Here is a 17,752-nt window from a genome sequence, read left to right on the forward strand (position 1 = left end):
TTTGATATATTGTTTTATCTTAAGCTAATATTTACCAACTTTATGAAATAATGTGAAGGGAACTTATGCACTACCTAGCATAAATGTCCCCATATGAACAGATGTTGGCACTACTACTGTTTCTGAATAAAATCTTTGGACTTTTTTGAATAACTCTTTGGACCTATATACATGGCCAATTAGTTTGCCTTTCCCCTAATACAGGCTCAAGGCTGGCTCTCCTGTTTATTATGAAAGAAAAAAGGTAAGTGATGTACATTGAAGTGACTGGATGCTTCTTTTAAGGCAGAATGGAAGACACATTCCCACTATTGTGCATGTGTTCAGAAGGATTTTGCTCAAGATAGTCTCATGCTTATTATGGTTTCACACTTGTGAGAAGATCAACCATATATATCTTCTCTGCCGTGGTGCCACAGTTATAGAACTTGCATTCCTGGGTGCATATCTTCATTGCTTTAGATGTTTGCTTCAAAATTTTTTATTCTAGCAGACCTTTTGGCTAATCCTGAATAGATGGCAATTTTTTTTGGAGTACTAAGGCTTCCTGGCATGGGTTTCTTCCTCATATATTTATGTTTACCCTACTGTTTTTGTGATTGATTTTACTAACTTTTTATTTTGTTGTTCACTGATTTATGCATTTCTATAAAAGAAAAGTGCATAATATTTTTAAATAAATAAAAATGTGTGTGTCTTTGAGACAGCATGTTTAACAGTTTGGAAATGCTTGAAGTAAAAACCAGAATAGTCTTTCTCTAAACAAACATGCACTACAGGTTCCCCAAACTGAACTGAAATTCACAGAAAGCCTGGAGGTACAAAAATATTCATATGGATTCTTGAAAGTCCAGTCGCACCTTTAAGACTAAACAACTTTATTGAGACATAAGCTTTCGAGAATCACAGCTCTCTTCGGATTGGATTCTTTTATTTCATATTTTCAAGTATCTTCAAACATAGCATAGCTAGTAAGAGTAGCCCAAAGATTTGTGGTTTCTTTCTATGTACAGATTTTTATAGTAATGGAAATCACCTGGCTCTCCCTTCTAATTATTACCCTTGGCAATTTTCTCAGAGTGGAAGAAACATATTATTTTGTATTGTTCTTTACCTAACACCTGCAATTGTGAAACTACCTATTCCCACCAATACTGAGCTTGAGATAAAGAAAAATCACAGGGCAAAGAGTCAGCCACAAAGCCTTAAAACATTTTATGGCTACTTAAAACAGGCTGCATAACAACTTACATTAAAGTAATTCTTTAATTTGTTACTACCATGGAGAGCTCTACAGTTCTGAAATATATTCACCACAATGGAGGAGGGCAACTTCATGCACAAATTTCCTTCATTAAAGTTAACGAGGGAGTTTGCACATGCACAAGTCCCATACACATACTGAGTAGCACATGAAATGCATATTTTCTGTAAGTATTAGTTCATTTGTCAATAGTAAGGCTCTCACTGCAATGATTGGAGAATATATTAATAAATATTGTGAATTTTTAAATAATTAGAGAGGCGATATCAGCTGGCTGTCATTTGTTTGGTTAAAGGATCTAGCTTTTCCAACAACTGTAACTAGCTCTTCTCGACAGGAAACCTGAGAGCTGATTCCCTCATTAACTGAACTGGGCAATGAACTGGGGTTCAAGACTGCTGGGTTTAAAATGTTAAAAACTAAAAGTATTCAAAGGAGATGTGAGATCATCATTCCTCATGATATCAAACGTATTATGCTTTTTTTGGTCTGAAAGCAGTAAATATGTTGATCCCATTCTGCCTGTCTTAGGAGCCAGCTCATAGGGAAATCAAAAAGACCACAGTAATGGCAGCTTGATGAGAAATGAATTAATTTGATTATTTTCATGGTGAGGATCAATAGTACAGCCACTAGTGAAATCTATAGCCTGGAGGCAGTTATACAATCGATGGAATCAAACACAGTCTGCTTTTGCCTAGCCCTGCTGTTTCTCTGATCTTTTTTGGCCAAGGCCCTTGACTCCTTTGTAATTTTAAATTTATGTCAAGAGCTTATCAAAGAAATTCCAAAGAGATAATGTCACAAAATGTATTTGGTGGAGACTGCTGAAAATCTATTGTTTGTTGTTTCTTCGGTTATATGGGCTTCTTGCTTGCGTTTCTGGAAATGTCATTAAATGCACAAGATGCAGTGGTTACCTGATATGGAAATATCATATAATACTTTGGAAAAAAGCCAAAAGGGGAAAAATAAATTGGTCCATATATGTTCCCTCTCACTGTATGAAAGAACATTTTCTGTCACAGTGGCATTTGAAAACCCGTCTCTATTCGCCAAGATTTTTCTTCAATGATGCCCTGGCTGCTGGTAGATGGAAAAAGAAATTAGTTCTGCATGAATATAGAAAAGTGAATGATGTGGTTTTGTTCTATAACCTCTCTTTCGTGAATATGGGAGAAGGATGGCGCTTTTAGAGCTGCCAACACTGCATTTCAAACATTTTAAATTCAGAGACAGTGCTTCTGAAAAATTTGTTCTTTTTATGGCTACTTTCCTCATTCCCTCCACAAAGAGGTTTAACAAGCAAGTTAAATGACCCCCAGTGGTACTCCTAATGCCACACTTTACAGCATTCTCATCAAGTTATCCAAGATATTTCCCCCATTAATCAGGAACAGTTTCCCCCCATTTGCACTGCAGCTGTCTCGCAGATTTTTATTCTTGCTAGCTCAGTTCTCTCCCTACACAGCAGGCTGCCCCTTTGTAAAAAGTCAGGAAAATGTAAGCCAGCAATTAAAGGAATACAGACTATACAATATGCATGGTTTAATGGATGATGTACTAAAATCTGTTTTCAGCATCAAGGGCATCGATTACCTTCAGCAGTTCAAGATAGGATAGACATATTGTTGGTTGTTGTGGATTTTCCAGGCTGTATCGCCGTGGTCTTAGCATTGTAGTTCCTACAATGCCTTTTCTCACAACTTTTCTCTCAACAAAAAGAATCTTCAAAACCCCACAGGGTAACCGCATTTATGACCGACTAGAAGGAACTACAATGCCAAGACCATGGCGATACAGTCCGGAAAATCCACAACAACCATCGTTCTCCGGCTGTGAAAGCCTGTGACAATATATCAGACATAGTGTTTTTACTAAGTCCTTCTCAATTGTACAAAACAGCATTAACTAAACCCACAAAAGAAATATCTGTAAAACTGATGAGGTGACTTGAGGTCAAATCTAAACTGCAGGGTCAAGTATCCCTCTGAACAATTTAAGCAGATAATCTTAGTCCAAATTTATCAAAGGAAACACCTACACACTTTTCTTAGCTATTACAAAACACTCAAGTTTAAGCCATTACGTCCTGTTAGTTCACAAAACACTGACTCTTCAGCTTAGAAGCTTAATAATAGTTTCATTTTTGGAATTCATTTTTATAAACCAGGAACACAGTAAACAGGAATTTCTCAAGTGTTTCTGAATGGGCAAGATAATAACACAAGGCCAACTGTAAAATTTGTCCTCAGAACAATACATAACTTCCTGCTTCATGCATTATCACAATGGAAATTTGTAATTAAAAGGTAGTGCGCTGCAGAAAATGATTCTTTGAAAGTTTTATTGTAGCATTTTTGCTGCTGTTGTATTTTGTGTTTCAAGATAAAGCAGGCTTCTATATTAATGATGACACAACAAAAACAGAGATTAGAAAATTTGGAAAGTAGCTGCTATTCAAAAAGTGTGTCGGCATCTTTGGCTCAATTATTGGAGACCTAGACTGGAACAAAGCTATCATATGAGCAATGTGCACTTGCCATTTTCCTTAATAAAGAAAACAAATTTCTTACTGTATTTTATTGATAATGATTTCCTTAATAATATATGGAATGAATCGATGTTTTTCTCTCTCACGCACAAACACACAGAAAACATTGTATTTTATACGAAAGCTTCTTACCTTGTCACATCTCATCAGTCCCAAATATCTGAGAGACTTGCTACTTAGAGCAATTTGAGTGGCTCCCTGATCTGTGATTTCTTTGCACCATCCTACATCTACAGTCTCTATTGTCATACTGTATCGCCCAATGGCTATCAGTGCTGTAAAATATGAGAGAAACAAAGTCAGCACAGGAATGAAATATAGAACATATGAAGCATATTATTTACTTAAAAGTTAGTTTTTAAGTTCTTGTATTATTGAACCAAAATGTTTTATTTTCAATGCTAATTTAAATTATTTCCTTTACACTACCTTATATTTCACTAACCGATACAGAATTTCCATGTTACTGTCTTTTCAATTCACACATGAACCTTTGTCATCAGTAAAGTTTCAATGCCCAAGCCAACACTGAGCCTAAATCTTAGCTGAATATAAACATGTTTAGAAAAATGGACATCATGAGACAAACCGCCGGACTCTTTCAAATGAGATTCTATGGATTCTTACTAGTTTAAATGAGTGCAAGGGTATTTTCAAAAACATTAACTGAACAATCAGGTAGTTTCTTTCTAATGTGGATCCAGTCTGTAAAAGGAGAAGAGCAAAACTCTAAAATAGCGTGACTCTGAAAAGCTATTTTTGGGGGATACTCTAGCAATTGTTTTTGAAAAAAACTTTAATTACAGGAGCATATTATCCCATGTGTCTTAAAGATTAGTCTAAGATAATAAATGTGGAAAGAAATGTATAAATGTAAAAAGAATAATATTCTTTTGCTTTAATTGCTAGAGAGGACTGGCCCAACGGCTTTCTGTACACTAGAAGGGCCGGCTTCAGCAACCCCTTACCTGCTGGATGGCCAATCTCAGCACCTCCCTGCCTGCTGGCCTGGGTGCATCCCAAACTACAGATCAGCTGGACAACTTGAGGCTCACTTGCCCACCAATGAGGCAACACAAAGTGTTTGAGGGGAAACTGAGTCCAAAGGTAGAAGTGATACCACTTCCAAGTGTCACTGTAGGAATCCCTGAAATTTCTATGGTAAATACCACAGAGATTTGAAGTTTCCTACAGTGTCATCAATCACTTCCAGGTTCTAACAACCCCACTTCTCCTACTACACCAGAGAGTAAGTGCAGCCGAATCCAATCAGCTAGCTGGTTGGGGTTCACTCTGAACTGCCAGCCAGTCTGCTAGCTGGCTGGGCTAGTGGCACTGGGACACCCTGGCATCCTAGGCAAAATATTTTAGCTTAATTTTCTGTCATTGTTAAAAAAAAGTTAAAACAAAAGGAATAGATTTTTTCCAAGGTTAAAAATATGGAGATCAGCCATCCCTGCTATTGCTTAAATAGAATGTAATGCATTTCTTCTTACTATGCTTATCATAAACTTTTATTTACTGTATTTATAACTTGGCCAAGGAACTGTAAAACATGCTACAATAGCCCTTTACAAGTAACTACAAGATTTTAGTACAAGGAAGATTGAGATGTGGTTTATGAAATGCCAGTGGGAAATAACTAATGTAATAGAATGAAAAGGAATAAAAACTGTAGGCCCAATATTCAGAACATTTTGGAACAGATGAACTGGACAGTGGAATATTCCCCTCTAGGGAAGTGGTAAAAGTCTCAGTGCTCAAAGTCATTTAAAACATAAAGCAACAAACTCTGAAGATATTAAACAGAAAAAGGCTGTAGTAGCAGGTTCTAGAAAAGATGATACAAAACCTCATTTATCTTTATTTCTATTAATTAAAAAAACAGAAGCTTCATAAATTTGGCGTGTAATGCAATAGTAATTTTTTGAGGGAGTGGGCATTTCTCATAGGATTAAGATCTACAAACATTTGTAAAGTTGGAATTGGTTTGTTGTTTCCAACTAGGCTGTTCAATGAATGTAGTGCAGCAGTTGTAGCCTATAAATCCTGCAATGAACATCAGCAAGATTTCAATATTGCACAAAAGTTATTGATGAGATTATTTTCAGAGTTGTTACCAAAATAATCTAGACTCTTAAACCAATGCACAAAATTAAATACATTCAAACATACATGTTACCAGGCAATGATTACTTTTCTGCCACTAGGAGAGTTGGAAAACTACCTGTTACTATCAACTTAGGGCTTTCTGAACATCATATTTTTGTTGCACGATTTTAAAATACGAGGAAGAATCTGGGTATAGGACAGAAGGCTTTTTTCTGTGGAAAGAGATGGGGGAACTCTTACCTGAGGGAACTCCCAGGAAGAGATGGCATCCCTGTCACCACATGCACGCGCGCTCCCGGGACCGAGTGATGATGTCACTTCCAGGAAGTGACATCATTGCGCGCGGCACAGCTGACCCCCCCCCCCGAGTGCTCGGTCCAAATCATGGGAGCGCTCCTCATGCAGTCACATTCTGTACTGGAATCTTACCAGGCTGCTTCCACTGGGAGGTTTTCTTTGCTTCCAAAGGCATTTTTTTTGGATTACCTGTACAACAAATTGCCCTCTTCCTAGGTTTTCCTCATCTTCAGGGACACTCTTTTTCAAATTGATTTGGGCCTGCTCACCCTTACCTGGTAGCCCTTCCCTGCCAGGCTGGGGCCTGCCGATTTGGTGCCTGGCCATTAGGGCTGCGGAGCTATCAAGCACGGCCCCTGCTGTACCTGGCCAGCTTCCCACCCCTTGCTTCCTGGGGAGACAGCAGGGAGGGCACACCAGCTCAACTGATCCAGCCGGCTCAGCCGATCCACAGCCTGCAAACCTGAGGCCAGCCTGCTCTCCAACCATGCCACCCGGCCCTTCACACATGCTGCCCAGGGAAGTGTCAGGTCTCCCTTCACTAAGGACTCCTTTCCTTTTGTGGATCACTAAACAGGACAATTGCTCGGTTTTAAAATAAAGTACTTTCTTCTGCACCTACATGTAAGAACTGGAGCTGGCAGGTGCCATCTTAGAAGAGGTCCCGCTCTCCCCACTTCTGCACCGAGTAGGGAAGGAAGGCAATTTCTGAGTCACCCCACAGAGCATGCAATGGAGGCAAGGCAAACTTGGACTTCATAGTTTTGCTTTGCCCTTTACATGAAGCTGGGCAGAGGAGGAGGAAGGAAGTCCTGGGAAGAAAGTCCAGGACCACTTTCCTGGCAAGCGGGGCGCTGGCAGTGATGGGGCAGGACACAAGAGTCCCATAGGGGCACCTTTGAGGCCAGCCATTTCTCCCTCCAGGCCGGGGATGAGCTCTCCAGAGTCCAGCCTTAGTGGTTTTCAGGCACCGTTGGCCGTGACTCTCGCACTTTTGCTGTAGGCCAGCCTGGTCCCCACTCCCTAACCAGGACTCTTTTCTCATAGGACCTTCCCATTGACAAGTGTGCCTTCGAAAGTGTGGCTCAGCCCATTCCTTTGGGCTCCATTGCCTCCATTGGTGCGCACCTATCCAAGCAGTGGCGCTTCAGCTTCTGTTTCTCTCATTCATTCAAAGTCACAATACTGGGGGAGGAGCTTGAGCCAAGCGGACCCAGGGAAGCCCCCCTGCTTGTGCAGCCTGCCATTGAGCGAGTGAACTTGATGGCAGCTCAGAGCTCCTGGCATACTTCTGCGCTGTGTCTGCTGAAGTGGGAAGGGGCGGGGAAGCCAGTGGGGGTTTCCGCTGGCACCTTTGGCAGCACGCAAGAATCACGCCCCAAAGGGTACTGGCTGCAAACCCATGGGCAGCCGCGCCCAAGACTGGCTTGAAAACGGGCCAGGAAAGTGCCTCTTGCCCCTTTCCCCAAATGTGCGCCAAGGTCTGGGTCCAGAGGAAGAGTTCTTGCTGGTTGGGAAATTTCTGGAGATTTGGGGAGGGGGGTAGAACATGGAGAGGGTGGGAATTGGGGAGGGGACAGACCTCAGAGGATACATAGTCAGAGAATCCACCCCCCCCAAGCAGCCATTTTCTCCAGGGGAACTGATCTCTGTCTGGAGATCAGGAGGCAGGGCCACGGGACATGTAATTGTTTTCAGGAGCTGCCGGAACATCGTTCCACCATGTCCCGGCTGAAAAAAAGCCCTGGACAGGATAAAGAATTTACATCACACTTGGCAACTTTGCAGTACAATCTCAAACAGAGTTATATATCTCTAGGTACACTGAACTCAGTAGGCTTAGAAGGGTGTAACTGCTTGCGATAGCACTGTTATAGGGTCGATCACTATCCTATCTTTCCCATCAGTTTAACTAACTAAAGGAGCTAGATCAAGATGGGTAGCCATGTTAGTCTGTCTGTAGCAGTAGAAGAGAATAAGAGTCCCGTAGAACCTATAAGACTAACAAAATTTGTGGTAAGGTATGAGCTTTTGTGAGCCACAGCTCACCTACCTCATACCCTACCACAATGTTGTTAGTCTTATAGGTGCTATGGGACTCTTGCTCATAAATAAAGGAACTGTATGTGCTTGTGTTTATTATATGAATTCTCATGTCTGCAGTATATTAGTTACCTCATATGAATATATCATATTTATGTTCTAGTCCAACAGAATGACGTAGAGAACACAACCCAATGCAATGTCAGTGTAATAATAGTGCTGTGCTCAGGACAGAAGATTCTGAAGATATGTAAGGAGACTGACACAAAATTTATTTCAAATTTGTATTCCGCCCTCCCCGCGAGCAGGCTCAGGGCAGATAACAACATATTAAAAATACAATTAAAAATTCATGTTCATTAAAAACAATACATTTCAAACAGGATGGAGGACAGCCTTCACAGGGAGGGTTAAGATTTATACACCCCTTTTTTCCAGCCTCAGCCATATGCCTGGCGGAACAACTCTGTCTTGCAGGCCTGGCGAAAAGATAGTAGGTCCTGCTGGGCCCTGATTTCAGCAGACAGAGCATTCCACCAGGTGGGAGCCAGGACCGAAAAGGCCCTGGCTCTAGTCGAGGCTAGGCAGGTCTCCTTGGGGCCAGGGACCACCAACAGTTGCTTGTCCCCTGATCGGAGTGTCCTCTGGGGAATATATGGGGAGAGACGATCCCGTAGTTACGCTGGTCCCAGTCCGCACAGGGCCTTATAGGTCAATACCAGAACCTTGAATCTGATCTGGTTCTCCACTGGCAACCAATGCAGCTCACGTAAGAACGGTGTTATATGTGCCTTATTTGGCACTCTCGTAATAACACGCGCCACTGCATTTTGTACCAGCTGTAATCTCCGGGTCAGGCTCAAGGGCAGCCCCATGTAGAGCGAGTTACAGTAATCTAGCCTAGAGATGACCGTTGCTTGGATCACTGTAGTTAAGTCACGGGTTGACAGGTAAGGGACAAGTTGCCTGGTCTGCCGCAGATGGAAAAAAGAGGACCTGACAACCTCTGTGACCTGTGCCTCCATTTTCAGGGAGACGTCCAAGATCACCCCCAGGTTCTTAACCCTCGGAACTGGCACTAACAGTGCCCCATTGAGGGCTGGGAGCCAGAGTCCTGAACCTAATTCCCTGTGGCTCAAGTACAGGATCTCCATCTTCGTCGGGTTCAGTTTCAGCTGACTCTGCTTCAACCAACCAGTCACGGCTGCAAAAGCATGTTCCAGGACATCTGGGGCTGAGCCGGGCCGGCTGTCCATCATCAGGTACAACAGGGTGTCATTTGCATATTGATGATACCCAAGTCCGAAACTTCGCACCAACTGGGCAATATAGATGTTAAACAATAATGGGGAGAGTATTGCTGCCTGTGGGACCTTGCACACCAAAGGTGGCGGGATGACAATTTCTCCTTAAGCACCACCCTCTGTCCCTGACCATGGAGAAAAGAGACAAGCCACTGTAAGGCAGTCCCTCGTATCCTCACATCGGTGAGGCAGTGAGTCAGAAGATCGTAACTGACTGTATCAAACGCTGCTGACAGATCCAATATCCACAACAACTATAGAGCAACCCTCACAAGAACTGAACCTACCAATATAATACAAGGGCAGACAATGTAACAACAGATTCAATATCAGCAGCGCTGAGCCGCCTCAATCCAGATGTCTATGAAGATCGTCTGTGAGGGCGACCAGCAACATCTCCATCCCACGTCCCAGACAGAACTCGAACTGGAAGGGGTCTAGGGCTGAGACATCCTTCAGAAAGCCCTGCAGCTGTTCCACCACCACCTGCTTAATCACCTTTCCCAGAAACGGGAGGTTTGAAACCAGGCAGTAATTGACCAGGTCAGTGGGGTCCAGCAATGGTTTCTTTAAAAGAGGCCTCACCACAGCTTCCTTTAATGGTCCAGGAAACCCCCCGGAGCCTAAGGATAGGTTAACAACGGCCTCCAGCGAGGACCGCAGCCCCTCAGCACTGGCGTTTACCAGCCACAATAGGCATGGGCCCAAGGGGCATGTGGTGGGCCTAACCGACTGCAGGGTCCTGTCAATTTCCTCCCCAGAGAGTGAGCTGAAATGATCAAATATCAGCCCCAAAGATGGCCAAGGGGTCTCTAGCTCATTCACTGAATCAACTGTGGCTGGCAAGTCGTGGCGGAGAGACAAGATTTTATCAGCAAAAAAGCTCCTAAAAGCCAAAATGTCATGGACCAACCTGGCCCAGTGGAGCAGAGAGACTCAGAGGACTCCTCTGAGGAAGAGGAAGCTGGTGAACCTGACCCAGATCCACAGCCAGTGGCAGAGGCACTGCAGGAGGAGGCAGGCTCTGAAGGCTCAGATACTGATCCACAGCCAGGTCCCAGCACATCGGTTCCTCAGCTTCCCAGCCCTGGGCTGGCAACAGAAAGCCAGGTGCAGGCCAGCTCTCCCCCTTCATCACCAGAGCCTCGGGAGCGCTGCCAGAGGAGGGCTAGAAGAGCCCTCCAAGCCAGAAGGCGCAGTGCCAGGCTAGCAGCACAGCACCGGCCCAGCATCATTAGTGATGATGAGTGCTCGCAGGAGCAGGACTGAGATAGCTGGCAGGTGCTGAGCACTGTGAGGCTTAAAAGCAGCCGAAGAGGGAGTGGCTGCGTGGAAGCAACGAGTCCGCTCACTACTGACCTTGCTGCCGTGTTTGGAATTGATTCTCTTGTCCCTGACCTTGGCCTGTTCCTGTGGATGTGTTTTTGGAATCCCCCTTTGGACTTGAAGCCGTGAGTGTGCCCAGTTGGTGCCTGAACCTTGGAACTGGGTGCTGCCCTGCTCGGACAACTTGGGAGTTTTCCCTCGCATGCTGCCAGTGTGAGTCTGTATCGGGACAGTTTGCTTCCACCCCACACCAATTCACATTCCTCCAGCTGGGAGATGGAGGAGGCTGCCGGCCCCGTTGCTATGGCTACACAAAGCCAGGTGTTACAGGCTCAGATAACGCAGCTCACCCAAGCTTTGGCTGCAATTCAACAGCAACTAACAGCCCGCTCCACGCCCCCACGGGGAAAATGCCCTGTGAGTGTGCCAGAAAAGTTTGCTGGAGACATAGAAGAATTTCCTGCTTTCCTTGCTCAATGTCAATTGTATATAGAACTTCGTGATCATGACTTTCCCAATGAGAGAACGAAGGTGTGCTTCATTTTGAGCCTCTTAAAGGGGCAGGCAGCCAGATGGGCTACTCCACTGCTGATTGCTGACTCACCCCTGTTAAATAACTTTGCTGACTTTGTGACTCACCTGAGCATGATATTTGACAACCCTTTGAAGGCTGAGAAGGCTAACCGGCGTATTAGGAACCTCAAGCAGGGGAAGGGAACAGTGGCCACCTATACAACAGAGTTTCAGCTGATAGCTCTGGACCTGGGCTGGAATGAAGCTGCCCTCATAGACCAGTACCTTGAGGGGTTGTCTGAAGAGGTACTAGATGAGGTGGCCAGGGTGGAGCGGCCTGTGACTCTCCAGGCATTAATCTTACTGTGCCTGAGGATTGATGGACGGTTGGAGAACCGGAAACAGGCACAGGAAGCGGCCTGGCCACGGCAGAAAACATGCTGGTCTCTCCCTGCTCCCGTGGGGGATGGGGCTCCTGGTAGGCAAGAGAGGGAAGGAGGGTCCCCAAGAATGAGGACTACTCATCCTCACTTGTCTGAAGAAGAGAAAATCAGACGCCTTGCTCTGAATCTCTGCCTGTACTGTGGAGGTGTGGGGCATTATGCCAGTTGCTGTCCAGAGAAGGAAAACCGTCCTACCACCAGCAACCAACCCCAAGCCTCATCCCAACACAGGTCATCAGAGGGGTGGCCTGTTGCCGGAACCGAAGACCTACCCAGCAGTCCTCGACACCTTCTGATGCCAGTAAGGCTGCAGTTGCCAGATGCACGTTGGCTCTTGGTGTACGCAATGATAGATTCTGGTGCATCCCAGTGTTATATGGACGCCCAGTTCGCTACCCAGCATCGAATCCCCTTGAAACCTAAAAGGACACCCAGCTTAGTGGAGACCATTGATGGCCGACTACTGCGTTCGGGGCCCATCACACAGGAAACTGAACCGCTGCTCCTACAGTTGCAACGTCACCAGGAACGCCTTTGTTTTGATATAGCTACAATGCCTCATTTTCCCATTGTGTTGGGGATGTCTTGGTTGGAACTCCACAACCCAATCATCAATTGGACTAAACAGGAATTACAGTTTGAAGACCCATGCCCACATAAGCTTCACCCAGCTGCCCTGGGGGCAGCTACCTACCCAGCATTGCCAGGCCTCCCAGAAAAATACACAGATCTCCGGGATGTATTTGAGGAAAAAGGAGCTGATCAGTTACCACCCCATCGACCATATGATTGTGCCATCAATCTGATGCCTGGAGCCCCTTTACCAGCAGGTCGGCTATATCCCCTATCGGAGCCGGAACTTGTGGCCCTCCGGGATTTCCTGACTAAAAATCTACAGAGGGGATTCATTCGTCCTTCTACCTCACCCACTTCTGCTCCTGTCCTGTTTGTAAAAAAGAAAAGCGGGGAGTTGCGGCTATGTAATGATTATCGGGCACTCAACAAGATCACCATCAGGGACCGTTACCCCCTTCCCCTTATTCCAGAGCTGCTAGAGCGTCTGAGGGGAGCCAAGGTGTATACAAAGCTGGATCTCCGTGGTGCCTACAACCTGGTGCGCATACGTCCGGGCGATGAGTGGAAAACCGCTTTTGCCACCAGATACGGCCAGTTTGAGTACCTGGTAATGCCCTTTGGTTTGTGTAATGCGCCCGCTGTCTTCCAGCGTTTAATGAATGATATATTCCGAGATCTCCTTGATAAGTTCCTCATAATTTATTTAGATGACATCCTAATCTATTCTCAGGATGCAGCAAGCCATACTAAGCATGTGCGTGTGGTTCTGCATTGGCTCCGACAACATGGCCTTTATGCCAAACTTGAAAAATGTGCCTTTGACCTCACATCTGTAGAATTTCTGGGACACCAGATTTCCCCTCAAGGGATTGCTATGGACCCCCAGAAAGTCCAAGCCGTGCTATCCTGGCAAGCACCGCGCAATCGTAAAGATGTTCAACGCTTCCTTGGATCTGCAAACTACTACAGACAATTTATTCCTGAGTTTGCCTCCCTAGCAGTACCTCTGACAAGGCTGTTACGCCCCCGAGAGCCGTTTCGCTGGACACCAGAAGCTCAACAGGCCTTTCAAAATTTGAAGACCCACTTTGCCACTGAACCACTCCTGAGGTACCCAGATCCTAGCCTGCCCTTTGTAGTTGAGACAGATGCCTCCAGCACAGCTATTGGAGCAGTGTTATTGCAGCAAGGGATGACTACCAAGAGCGTGCAACCATGTGCCTTCTACTCCAGGCAGCTCACACCAGCCGAGCAAAATTACACCATCTGGGAGCGGGAGCTATTGGCTATTAAAGTTGCATTTGAAGTGTGGCGTCATCACCTGGAGGGCGCTCGTCACCCTGTTCAGGTTCGTACAGATCACCGCAATCTGGAGCACCTACAGACAGCGCGGCGGCTGAATCAAAGACAGATTCGATGGTCTCTGTTTTTTTCCAGATTTAATTTCACTGTTTCTTATATTCCAAGCTCGCAAAATAAGCGGGCAGACGCCCTCTCCAGGAAGCCTGAGTACGCTGCCCCACTGACAGGGGAATGACCACTAGCTACTATCTTGCCACCTGATAGCTTTGCAGCGGTGCAACCCATGCCACCTCTCAGAGAGAGGATAAAGACACAGCAACAACGAGATCCCTTTGCAATGAAGCAACTTCAGGCACTCCAGGACTCCCTGGGAACAGTACGTACTGACTTTGCGGAGCAGATGGGGCTGCTCACCCACCGTGGCAGGGTCTATGTACCATTAGGACCTTTACGGTCGGAAATTCTACATCTGATGCATGATGCCAAACCAGCTGGACACTTTGGGCGGCACAAGACCCTACACCTATTGACTCGAGAGTTTTGGTGGCCTCGGGTCCAAGTTGATGTCTCTCGATATGTGGCTTCATGTGAGACCTGCCGACGGGCCAAAGACCAGCCTGGAAAACCTCCTGGCCTGCTACAACCATTGCCAACTCCTGCAGGACCTTGGCAAGCTCTGTCTATGGATTTCATCACTGATCTCCCCAGATCTAATGGCCACACAAGCATCCTGGTGGCAGTGGATCTACTCACAAAGATGGCACATTTTATTCCCTGTACAGGCCTTCCCTCTGCTCGTGAAACGGCCCAGCTATATTTGCATAACATTTTCCGACTCCATGGACTGCCTGCTCACCTGATTTCGGATAGAGGAGTCCAGTTCACCTCGCGGTTTTGGCGTGCCCTACACTCCCTCCTAGGGACCCAAGTACACCTCTCCTCAGCATACCACCCACAGTCGGATGGCCAAACCGAACGTACGAATGCCACGCTCGAACAGTACTTACGGTGTTATGTCAACCATCAACAGGATAACTGGGGGGCATTGTTGCCCTTGGCAGAATTTGCTTACAATAACGCAGTACACTCCTCCACCCACCAAACACCGTTCATGGCCAACTACGGCTACGACCCCCGGTTCTTCCCTCCAGTCGCACCCGATTCAATGGTCCCATCGGCTAATGATCTCGTCCAGGAGCTTCAAGCCCTCCATCAAGTCCTCCAGGAACAGTTACAGCAGGCCAAACAAGCATATAAAGCGGCTGCTGACCGGAAACGGCGACCGGGGGAGACCCTGAAGGTTGGGAATCAGGTCTGGCTCTCGACCCGGCATTTAAAGAGCCTGCGACCATCCCGAAAACTGGACGCCAGGTTCATAGGCCCATTCCCCATCATAGACCAAATCAATCCAGTGGCCTACCGGTTACAACTTCCACCGGCACTTCGGATCCACCCTGTCTTTCATCGTTCCCTGCTAGTCCCAGTTTCCCCTCCAGATCCTGCACGCCCCTCTGCAGCCCCGCCACCACCGGTCATGGTACAGGGACATGAGGAATATGAGGTCGCACAGATTCTGGACTCCCGATGGCGACGGGGACGCCTCCAATACCTAGTTGACTGGAAAGGGTATGGACCTGAGGAACAGTCATGGGAACCCGCCTGTAATATCCATGCCCCAGCCCTGCTCCGTCGGTTTCATCAGGCATATCCGCAAAAGCCGGGTCCTCGCTCAGATGGGGAGGGGACCCATGGGGAGGGGGATGATGTCATGGACCAACCTGGCCCAGTGGAGCAGAGAGACTCAGAGGACTCCTCTGAGGAAGAGGCAGCTGGTGAACCTGACCCAGATCCACAGCCAGTGGCAGAGGCACTGCAGGAGGAGGCAGGCTCTGAAGGCTCAGATACTGGTCCACAGCCAGGTCCCAGCACATCGGTTCCTCAGCTTCCCAGCCCTGGGCTGGCAACAGAAAGCCAGGTGCAGGCCAGCTCTCCCCCTTCATCACCAGAGCCTCGGGAGCGCTGCCAGAGGAGGGCTAGAAGAGCCCTCCAAGCCAGAAGGCGCAGTGCCAGGCTAGCAACACAGCACCGGCCCAGCATCATTAGTGATGATGAGTGCTCGCAGGAGCAGGACTGAGATAGCTGGCAGGTGCTGAGCACTGTGAGGCTTAAAAGCAGCCGAAGAGGGAGTGGCTGCGTGGAAGCAACGAGTCCGCTCACTACTGACCTTGCTGCCGTGTTTGGAATTGATTCTCTTGTCCCTGACCTTGGCCTGTTCCTGTGGATGTGTTTTTGGAATCCCCCTTTGGACTTGAAGCCGTGAGTGTGCCCAGTTGGTGCCTGAACCTTGGAACTGGGTGCTGCCCTGCTCGGACAACTTGGGAGTTTTCCCTCGCATGCTGCCAGTGTGAGTCTGTATCGGGACACAAAATATGAAATTATACTGACTTCAAATAACTGACCTACTCCTTTTCTTTCTCTCTCTCTCTCACACACACAAACCCCTGCAGTCACATCAATGAGACTCTACCTTGAGATTCTATCACAATTCTATTGTGCGTATGTGAATACTGACCCAAGTGGATAGCGCTTACTGAATCTCTCTTTTCTATGTGTTATCTCCCATTAGGTTGCATGTGTGCAGGGAGGGTTTATGTGATTTCTTTTTTTTTTTTAAATTAGCTACATTGACTAACAATACAGAGGGAAAGAAGGGGGGCAAGGGAAGGAAAGAAAAAAAACAGAAACATATAACAACACTACACTACACATAATGCTTTCCCTTCATACTGCCATTATTAAAGAATTAAAACTTTGTATGATATTGATGGAGTGGTTGACCTTGCAAAATACAAATTACAATTCAAATTAAGTCTCCCCCCCCCCGGGCCTCGGACGCAATTCTCTCTGAGCAACTGCAGCCGCAGTGCTCATTCCCTCCCCCCCTCCCCTTCAGACTTTGCCTTTTCTTCTTGCTTGGTGTCTTGCTGAAATTCTTGATTTTTGTCCTCAAAATCCCTTAGTTGATCTTCTGATGTTATCTTATAAGCTTGATCTTTGTAACTGAACCAAATACCTTCCGGAAATAGCCATTTGTACTTTATTCCATGTTCGCTCAGAAGAGCTGCAAATTTTTATACTTAAATCTTCTTTTCCGAACTAAAAATGGGACGTCCTTCAGTATCTTGACTTTATTACCCAGAAAGTCCAGATCCGCATTATATGAGTTGTATAGGATAGTGTCTCGGATCCTTTTAGATGAAAAATCGATGATGATCTCGCGAGGCAGCTGACGCTTCGTTGCATATTTTGAAGAAGCCCGACGGACTTCCAAAATGGCGCTTTTTACCTCTTCTTTAGTTGCCCTCGCGGGTGTCGCCAATAGTTCCGAGGCCAGACCCCATAAATCCTCATTTTCCTCCTCTTTCACGTTCTGGAGGCGCAAAATTGTCTGTGTTCGTTCCACTTGTAGCCCGATCAGCTGGTTCTCCACCAGCTTTAACTCTTTATTTGTTGCCCTCACGAGTGACGCATTTTCCCGGGCAGACTTCTCTGCCCCCCCCCCGCTGCTTGCTTAATGGTTTTCACTTCGCTCTCAATTAAGCCCACCCTTTGATCTGTTTCATTCAGCTTGTCAACAAAGGGCTTTATGGCTTCGATAACCGACCTCTTCACCAAGTCCTCGAGCGACTCTCCTTTCCCCTGCAGGGCAGCCGAAACTGACTTGCCCAAAGCGGGACTCTGCTTTTTCGCTGCCATTTTAGGGGGGGGGGCGCCAACCAAATTCTGAAACTCAGCGAGGGGGAAGAACGAGCCTTCTTAGCTTCAGATCCCACCACTCCTTCGTGTGCGCTTGTATTAACAGAAGGGATTCGCTTACTTACAGGCTTCCGCCTAGTTCTGCTCTTTGCCATTTTCCATGGCCCGGCAGCACTCAAGGTGCCGCGGACGTCTGCCGGCCTCCATAGGGACAAATGGGCAATTTACCCCCCGCATCGATTTCAGGGGGCTCTTCCCGCCG

General features: G+C 46.4%; 1 protein-coding gene across 3 annotated transcripts in view; it reads right to left on the reverse strand.

Moving 5' to 3' along the window:
- FBXL17 (F-box and leucine rich repeat protein 17) overlaps window positions 1–17,752 on the reverse strand; it is a 351,634-nt gene that overhangs the window by 16,400 nt on the left and 317,482 nt on the right. For all 3 annotated transcript variants that reach the window (XM_054986929.1, XM_054986928.1, XM_054986930.1), the window contains one exon: window positions 3,951–4,093. In XM_054986929.1, the coding sequence (XP_054842904.1) occupies window positions 3,951–4,093 (143 nt within the window). The remainder of the gene's footprint in view (window positions 1–3,950; window positions 4,094–17,752) is intronic.

The sequence above is a fragment of the Eublepharis macularius genome, chromosome 8, assembly GCF_028583425.1.
Source record: "Eublepharis macularius isolate TG4126 chromosome 8, MPM_Emac_v1.0, whole genome shotgun sequence".
Classification (NCBI taxonomy): Eukaryota; Metazoa; Chordata; class Lepidosauria; order Squamata; family Eublepharidae; genus Eublepharis; species Eublepharis macularius.